This window comes from Hemibagrus wyckioides, linkage group LG01 (assembly GCF_019097595.1).
Source record: "Hemibagrus wyckioides isolate EC202008001 linkage group LG01, SWU_Hwy_1.0, whole genome shotgun sequence".
NCBI lineage: Eukaryota > Metazoa > Chordata > Actinopteri > Siluriformes > Bagridae > Hemibagrus > Hemibagrus wyckioides.
Window position 1 is genome coordinate 12,536,927 of NC_080710.1, and position 9,153 is coordinate 12,546,079.

At 37.2% G+C, this 9,153-nt stretch overlaps 1 protein-coding gene across 2 annotated transcripts; it reads right to left on the bottom strand.

The window, feature by feature from the left end:
• Positions 1-683: 683 nt before the first annotated feature.
• On the bottom strand, positions 684-8,009 carry LOC131346071 (steroid 21-hydroxylase). 2 transcript variants are annotated; one of them, XM_058379443.1, is made up of 12 exons: positions 7,840-8,009; positions 6,124-6,315; positions 5,906-5,995; positions 5,630-5,784; positions 4,979-5,074; positions 4,761-4,871; positions 4,586-4,672; positions 4,432-4,509; positions 3,433-3,546; positions 3,116-3,282; positions 1,935-2,038; positions 684-1,834 (listed from the first exon to the last, which is right to left on the bottom strand). In XM_058379443.1, the coding sequence occupies exons 1-12, from the start codon at positions 7,967-7,969 to the stop codon at positions 1,593-1,595; spliced, it is 1,566 nt and encodes a 521-aa protein (XP_058235426.1). In that variant the 5' UTR covers positions 7,970-8,009; the 3' UTR covers positions 684-1,592. The 2 variants fall into 2 exon arrangements, with proteins under 2 accessions (XP_058235426.1, XP_058235501.1); XM_058379518.1 differs by having other exon boundaries at positions 1,612-1,853.
• Between the last annotated feature and the right edge of the window lie 1,144 nt (positions 8,010-9,153).

The window sequence follows — 9,153 nt, forward strand, 5'->3', positions numbered from 1 at the left end:
GTGCAGTCATGTTGGAACAGGAAGGGGTCATCACCAAACTGTTCCCACAAAATTGGGAGCATGAAATTGTCAAAAATGTCTTGGTATGCTGAAACATTAAGAGTTCCTTTCACCGGACCTAAGGGGCCAAGCCCAACTCCTGAAAAACAACACCTGAATTCAATGATTTGGAGGGGTGTCCCAAAACATTTGGCAATATAGTGTACCTTGCCAATTTACATATTTAGAGGGTAGATAGAAGTACATATCATTTATGTTTTGTGAAGAAGGCTAATGCCTGCTGAAAGCATACTGGCATATATTCATATAGATTCAATATTTGTAGGATAAGAAGAAAAGAATGAGTTCATATAAAACACAGTGTTTTGGTTTGTTGATGGTGGCATGGCTGGCTACTTTATATCATGGGATGCCCTCATGCTCGTGACATTCTGGCTCTCTCTTTTAGTTATGCAGTCACAGCTATTCTTGCCAGAGCCCCTGCTTGCACTCTCTGCACAATGTACATCCTTTGTTTGCTGTGAGGTTGCTGTGGATGGTACCACACGGATTCCCTGAAGATGAATTTGGATGTTATCAGTTGCACAGTCTAATGATTGCACTTGCTTATAAACAAACTATGCTCAAGTCTCGTTCATTATACAGTGGATAGTCGAGTCAAGTCAAGAAGCTTTTATTGTCATTCCAACCATATATAGCTGATGCAGTGCATAGTGAAATTAAAAAATGTTTTTTCCAGGATCATGGTGCTACATAAAACAGTAGAGTGCTACATAAGACAACACAGAGCTATATGAAACAAAAAACAACACAGAGCTAAGGAATAAGGAGTAAGTTGTCCTAGCCACATAAAGTGCATAGGATAGCTTCAACAATGACTTTGATACTTATGCTGAAGATCTTTTCAAAGCACTAAGCACTGCTTAGTTTGTGCTAACACTTAGCACTCCTTTTGAGCCTAGTTTCATTCAAAGTTTCTACCTCATGTTGTGTCAGGGAGACTTTCTTTGCCACTGTTGTCTCTGGCTTGTCAGTTGAAATCAATCTAAATCTTTTTCTGTATCTAGGTATCTGTGAAACTGCTTTGTGACAATGTCCATTAATAAAAGTGTATAAATTGAATTGAACTAAATTCAACAGATCTTTCAAAATAGTTTTAAATAATAGTAATATAATACATCTGGGTCAAAAAAGTTTATTTCCATCTTTGGTACATCTATGAAATGAAAAATGGAAAGTTTTTTTGAAAAGTAAATTTCAAGTACAGTACAGAAAAGCTCTTCATTAGAGCTTTAAATATTCTTTGCATATTGCTGAGAAACATTTCATCCATTTGATGTGTTTTTGCAAAATGTAGAAACTGCCATTTTGCACCAGCTCCAAAGTTTACTTATATAAATAATATAGAAAATACAAGGTTGAACTCAAACCAGATTCTCCAACACTAACAACAAGGCTTTCGTTAGAAAAATCACTTTGTCATGCATTTCTTTGATATGATTCGATAAATTCTAAACAAATACTATCCTACATTATACGCTAGTTTGAGCTTCACAAATACTTAAACAAACTAGACACACTACAGTGATTTATTAGGTTCTAGGACAGGCTATAACTCTGTAGGGCTTGGCTTTTAGGACCACACTGGCCACTCCACGCAGGTCAGGCAGTGGCTCCTCAGGGCTGGCTGGAAGAAACTGAAAGTCCCGTAGCAGATATCCAGTGAAGAGGAACAGCTCCATTTTAGCTACAGACTCCCCGAGGCATAGCCGAGCACCCGCTCCGAAAGGTATTAGAGCCCGGAGACAGCTCCCATCTCCCTCCAAAAAGCGCTCTAAAATAAAGAATGGGCCCTATCACCATTATTAATCCCTGCTTTTTGTCTTTTCTGAAGTATAATATGCAATATAATGTGAGATTTGTTGTTAATATACCTGGTCTGAAGCTGTGTGGGTCAAGCCAAACCTCTGGATCATGATGAGCACCAAATAAATTGGGGATAACAATGGTGTTTTGGGGGATGAAATATCCTGCAATGCTGAAGGGACAATCACACCTTATAAACTTCCTATGACTTCCTATGCAACACTGCAATCATATCTCTTGGATTAATCACATTACACTGTGTACAGCTAGAGCAAACTCCATATATACTGTTCATAAAGAAATTATGAATCTTTTGGAACAGACAAGAGTGTTGTCATGTGTTAGTTCCTTAAATAAAGTCTTGTCAGGTTTGTTCACATGAGTCCAACCTGTCTTCTACTGGATTGTTAACAAACCTTTCAATCTTAAATGTGTCTTTAGAAGACATGCACTATATGGTCAAATGTATGTTGACACCCACATCACACCTATGTGGGTTTTGAATATACGAAGCACTCCAGATTTAGTCCTTCTTTGCTGTCCTCCACTCCTCTCGGAAGACTTTCAACTAGATTTTGGAGCGTGGCTGTGGGGATTTGTACTCATTCAATAATAAGAGTATTAGTGAGGTCAGGCAGTGAGGTTAGGTGAGGAGGCCTGTGGTGCAGTCAGTGTTCCATGAAAATCCCAAAGATGTTCATTGGGGTTGAGGACAGGGCTCAGGAGTTCTTCTACTCAGCCTAGCCGAGGTTCTACACAACCTCACTTTGTGCACAAGGGAACTGTCACTCAGGAACAGGTTTGGCCTAGACCCCATAGTTTCAAAGGAAATCTTAATGCTACATTATACAAAGACATCCTCTACAATTGCATGCTTCCAACTTTGTGGTAATAGTTTGGGGAAGGCTGTGATGGTCAAGTGTTTACATAATTTTGACCATATAGTTTTTGGGAAGTAAAATGTCCTTTTCCTGTGTTAGCCACATTTCACACGCAGCCATTTTTTTCTTTTGAACATTTATTTTATTGTCTATGGGTAAAAAAAATAGTAATGAGCACCCAGATAGAATAAAATCATTATCTGTTTGTGTCTTCTGACATCAACCTTTTCTATTAACACACCTATTAATTTCTGGAATAGGTACAACTTAGAGAATGTAGAAACATGAACATGAAAACTACTACACCACTGTGACGTTGTCATGTGTGTCAGAACCTCTGACAGTGAGTTCTGTTCCATTTTAGTTACCTGCTGTCTCTGATGGCTTTGTGTGGCACGGCAAGTGGAGCTACAGGTCTCAATCTCAGCACCTCATTAATCACAGCACACAGATAAGGCAGTCTGTGTCTGTCACTGTAGTGAGGATACTGACCCTTCAGCACGTTCTGCAGCTCTTCATATACTCTGTTCTGAACCTACAGTAAAATTAACACAGCAATCTGATCACTGTGGGTGGAGGTGGGGAATAATTTGACTGGGAAGTGTATGCTAGCAATCATTTTTCACCCAGTACTGCTTTGTGTGCCTTGGAGTAAAAAAATTTTTTCACTATTTTGTATTATTACCTCTGGCCTATGTAAGAGAAAGGCAATGGTCCAGCTGAGCCAGGCGGCAGTCGTCTCTGTTCCCCCTATGAGCAGGTCCACTGTAGTCATGTGTATATGACTGTCTGTAAGAGTCTGCAGGAGAGGAAAGGGTGTTTCACACTTGAAGCAGTTAATCCTGGGTCATTGTACACCCTGAGTAAACTCTTTTTCACATTACACACTACTCACACATTACCAGTGGCTATAAATCCTGAGCATTCATAATCTGATAATCATTCCTGGGTAGGAAACCAATCCAGCCACTGAGGGCTTAACTCTCAATGCCAGTCCCAAGCCTGGATAAAATGGGAGGGCTGTGTATGAGGGCATCTAGCATGAAACCTGTGCCAAAATCTAATAAGTGAATTTGGTGACCCCGAACAGGCAGCCGAAGGACCACAACATTCATAATCGGATAAAGTCAAAATTAGTACATGCCTTAACTAATCATTAATTCATATTTCAAGACCAAGCTGCCATCTTTGGGCCCTTGAGCAAGGCCCTCAATCCCCCCTGCTCCAGGGGAGCTGCATCATGGCTGACCCTTTACTCTGACCCTAACCCCCAATGATGATATATATATACGAAGAAAGAATTACACTTTGCAGTTATGTATATGTGACAAATAAAGGCTACTTAACTTAGGGTGTGTTTTATGTAGATATACAGTATATGAGGGTAAAATATGGAGGGTTTTATGTTTATGACATGTAAATGTCATAACCTCCGGTGAGCAGGAGCTGACATCCACACAGCTGAATTGGAATCATAAATTGTGTTTAAATCACCATTCATTATGTTACACTTTTTATGAATAAGATAAAAATCTGTTCATCATTTCAATGTTTGTACTCAAACCTGGATGTATTGTGTTAAGTTAGATGAATAAGGGCCTATGTGTTTTAAAACTAACTAAAGTGACAAGATGTCCTGCTGATGTACTGGAACCTAATATTCACTGTCTTCATGTATGCTTACCATCTTGGGTACTTTTCCATCTGGTGAAGTAAGGTACTGTAGAAGTGGTGCTGCAAAGTCTTTACTATCTTTCTTTTGCTGGAACAATATAAATAGGTTATAAGAATACGATTTGATATGATACCTTAAATATGATATGAGATGAATATGATACCTTAAACTCATCTAAGTGGCCTCCAATGAGCTCATCTCTTCTAGCCACCTCTCTCATTAAATGAGTAAAGGGAACATTTGGTAACTTCTGGAAGGAAATAAATGTGAGAAGATAAGAGTTGCAGGGGAAAAAAATACTGTGAGCTTTAGGGATTCAGTGAGGAATTGTGTGTTACTCTGAGCAGAGGGAAAGAGTCCAGAGCTGAGATCCATGGCGAACCCCACAGAGACACGATCTTATTCAGACAGTCATGCATCTCCTGAAGATGTGCTGAACTCTTCTCATACTGAGCAGAAGAAAGTGACTGGTTGGTAAGGACTGATATTTAGTCTGTCAATAGTTTTCATATGAAAGCATGTGTTACACTAGGAAAAGCAGTGCACAGTTACTAACTGATTTTCCAAAGGCTAGCTTTGTGATGATGTTACTGGTAGCTACAGTGAAGTCATCAGACAGGTCCATGGGCTTCTTGTTATAGTCCAGAAACACCTGATGAAGAGTAAAAAACTGGATTCATTATATGGTGAAGACTTATGTAATTGTCACATCAGTACCTACATCTACAACTACAACCAGGGCCTTTTTTCCTCAGCACTGATGTTCAATATAGATATGCAAAAACACACACACACACTTTACTTCATTCTGATGAGTTTAACGTAACTGAAACAGATAACTAACATAACTAATCGCAGAAGATCTTAAAGTGGTGATCATGAAGCACTAATTTCCCTGGAGGAATGAGGCAAACATGCTAACCACTAAGCCACAAGGGCTACTATTATTTACCTATTTTACAGTTTTTATAATTCACTGTTTTTATTCAATACTGTAAAGAATAAAATGAAATACACAAATGCAGCTTATTATTATTATTATTATTATTATTATTATTATTATTATTATTATTATTATTATTATTATTGTTGTTGTTGTTGTTGCTGCTGTTTTTTTAATTCATTTGTTTACACACAAATTCATCTCAGTTGTACTCTATATCCTGAATGTCATTTAAGTCCACACAAACCTGTCTGCATTCTGTACCTGTTTGAGGTATAGTGCTTGCTCTTCTATTAGACAGTGAAGAGATTCAGTAACACAACGCTGCAAAGCACTATGGGCCAGGCGCCTGTGGGACTTCCACTCCTCACTGTAATCACCCAGAGAGATGGAGTAGCCCCCACCTGACACTTTATCAGCTAAACCCAAAGCAGATAAAGAGATAGATGGTATATAAAAAGTATGTATGTTTACATTTTAGCAGAAATGATAGTAAACGTACAGTATATGAATTTATACATAGGGTACATAAGATCTCACCCGTGTATGAGTGCGGCCTTCCTGCAAAGTCAGACCACTTTTTGACCAGAGCCTCACGAATAACTTTACTACTGTTCAGAATCACCATCGCTGCACAAAAAACACAGAAACAAGCATTATAACCAGCACTTTCTATATGTAAGCTTCAAATCTTTCACATAGTTACAGCTTTAAAGCTGAAAATGTAAAAAGTTGTGAAAGAAATGGAAGTTATTTACTGGTGCTTCCACAACGGAGACGGTAGATATTCCCATATCGACGAGCCAGTTCTGTCAGGTATAAGGGCAAATGATCTTGGCTAAGCTCGAACATGTTTCCCAGGAAGGGAAGAGAGGGAGGTCCAGGGAGCGAGGGAGTAAGGAAGCGAGGGAAAAGATGAGAGGGGTAATGCAGAGGTTTGGACACAGTGTCTAGAGAAAATAAAAGAGAGATACTGTTACTTTATCACAGTTGTTATACAATAAATAAATGTAATGTGGTCTGATTGATCTGTGTGATAAAGCAAGAAAATCTACAGGATCATAGGTTTGGATAGTGAAGGGTAACAAAACCTACAAATGAAACAATGCATTCACTTGAGCATGCCAGGCCCTGATGCTAAACTTTATAAATATTCAGTGAAAAACATACTAAATGCAATTTTAAGGTTTATTATATCATTTGCATTAACATCTAATGAAACTCATCCAAGATCTAGATTCATTATTTATTCAATTTTCTTTGTAAGCATTTTTTTTCTGCAACCTTCCCTTGATTTGAACTGACTCTTGACTGGGTCTAAACTAAAAACAAACCAAAACTAAAGCCTTGTTTAAAAATTCCACAAGTTTAAAATAACTAAACTCAACTCACTGAGAGCTGCACATGACTTCAATTTTTTTTAATTAAACTTAAATAAATAAATGTAAAGCTTTGTTTTACTGTATCTTGTGTTAAGGTATGACTAAACGTATGTGCATTGTGAAAATAAATAAATAAATAAATAAATATATATAAAATAGAATTTGAACTGCCGCTAAGTGTATCTAGATTGTTATTCTGTACACTGTAAGACATTTCAAGATGATTAAACTTGAATGAAAAGTTCAATCTGCAGATTTTTAAGGAAGTAAAGTCAACCTGAAAATAATATTTGTTTCAACAAATTTTTAAAAACCAGAGTTCAATATCCAAAATTTGTTAAGAGAAGAAATAAGGTCAGTTAAAGGCAATGTCATGCATTTAGATCATTACAATTTTTTAAAAACAGAAAAACCTTCTGTTTTTCTTTAATCAATAGATGCTGCCTCAGTGTGGTGGCTGAAAGTAAGTTAAATTTCATATATTATGTCATAGTGCATGTACACTATATGGCCAAAAGTCTGTGGACACCTGACCACCACAACCATATACATTTATGGTATTTGGTAGAGCGAATATGTGAGTTTCCCATATGAATCACACATTTGTATAGGATGTCTCTAATGCTGTATTTTACATTTTCTCTTTCCTGGAGAGCAAAAGAGGTCTAAATGGTCCAGCATGACAAAGATCCTATGCACAAAATGAGGACCATGATGACATGAAATTTTTTCCTAAGTCTTCCTTGAATACTGGAGGTTATTATAACAGCAAAGGGGAAAGGGGAGACTAAATTCATAGCAGGATAATCATTAGAGTCTTGTGACCACAAACATTTGGCCATACAGTGTATCATAATAAATTTCTTTCCTTTTTCAGAGAACACATATAAGCTGGATTTACAGATCCCTACTGTAAATCAGCTCCTGAGCAAAACATTGATCATCTATACAGTTGCATCATTTTTTCCTTTTTACTAGTTTCAAGTTTTTGCTGAATCTTGTAGCTTCACACTATTTTAGCTTTCTTCCAGTCAACACCAAACACATCTGACATGCGAAATCTCTTTTTTTTTCGCTAAGGAATGTGCTTACCTTTAGACTGTATGCATCTTTTGACATCTTTGTTACTTTGTAGATTTCGCCGCCTTACAAGAAGGCAGACCATCACCAAGAGAACAAACAGCAAGGCAGCTGTTCCTACACTTACTGTCACTGAATACATGGAGTGGCTTCTTTGCGTCTTTGTGTATTCGAGTCTAAAAAACTGCTCCTTTAATCAGTTTTCTCCTCCATCATTTACACCAATCAGGGCTTTCTGTCCATCCTTTCTTAAATCAAGGTAAGGTAAATATTGGTTTGACCTTCAGCACAGTGTCACTGCAAAGTAAAGGAAATGAATGACTCTTGGCGTTATCTGATTCATGTGGGTAATGATATTTACTAGGTTCATTTGAAATCTAGTAAGCTACATGTTAAATGAGGCCAATGACAGTGTACTCAGATTTAATGCTCACAGAGTATGAATGAACAGTGGAGTCTGAAAAAGGTACACTGGCTTTTTGTGTATATTCATGTGTAATGTTAACAGCCAAACTTCATCCTGACATATTACCCCAGGAGGTCCTGGCAAAGAAAAGGAAACCATTCATATGAAATAAAACAGGAATTCAGCATATATATATCATTAATACAGTGCAGCATAGTTTTCGGTTTGAAAGAGGGAATGAAAGGTGTGCAGTGTGGGTGTGGATTCCTGTCTATTGCCAAGCCAAAAACCAAGCTTTAAGCCACTGCTGTTAAACCAGACTGACCAAAGTGGCATGTTAGTAAACTGCTATATTGAAAATGGCTTCTTTGTTCAGCTGAGTGAACACACACTGCCTCTGTATGCATTTCTTCTCCTCCTTAGTTCATGCTGTACCTTTCATATATACTTAGCAACAATTTCATATCACATTCTGTAAAATGTAGTTATTTACTAGCATCAGAGTTCAATTCTATTTTATTTGTATTGTGAAAAAGAGGCTTTATCATATCAGGAATATCAAAATTCAGAATTAAAGCGATCAGGTTTAACACTTTAATTTATATTTATCACAAATTATGGGCAAACCAGAGGCAACAGTGGCAAGAAAAAAACCTCCCTGAGATGATTTGATGAAGAAACCTTAAGAGGAACCAGACACAAAAGGGAGCCATCCTCTGTGTACTATACATTAATTGTGCATCTATGAGCTTTTGAGCAAATTATAAGTATAAACATCAGTGTAATTTCTAAATTCATTATAGTTTTAAAATAGAGTGGACAGTAAAGTACTATAATCAAATTAATTACATTAAAAAAATTGTAAAGTACTGTATTACATGTGCTACTTTATTTTAATTACTCTACTCTTTACAGGTTTT

Coding starts and splice junctions, on each gene's coding strand:
- LOC131346071 (XM_058379443.1), bottom strand. CDS start 7,969: ATGTATTCAGTGACAGTAAGTGTAGGAACAGCTGCCTTGCTGTTTGTT. Junction 6,316..7,839: donor AAGATGCATACAGTCTAAAG/GTAAGCACATTC, acceptor TATTTTCTCTAG/ACACTGTGTCCAAACCTCTG. Junction 3,283..3,432: donor TTCTCTTACATAGGCCAGAG/GTAATAATACAA, acceptor ATTTTACTGTAG/GTTCAGAACAGAGTATATGA.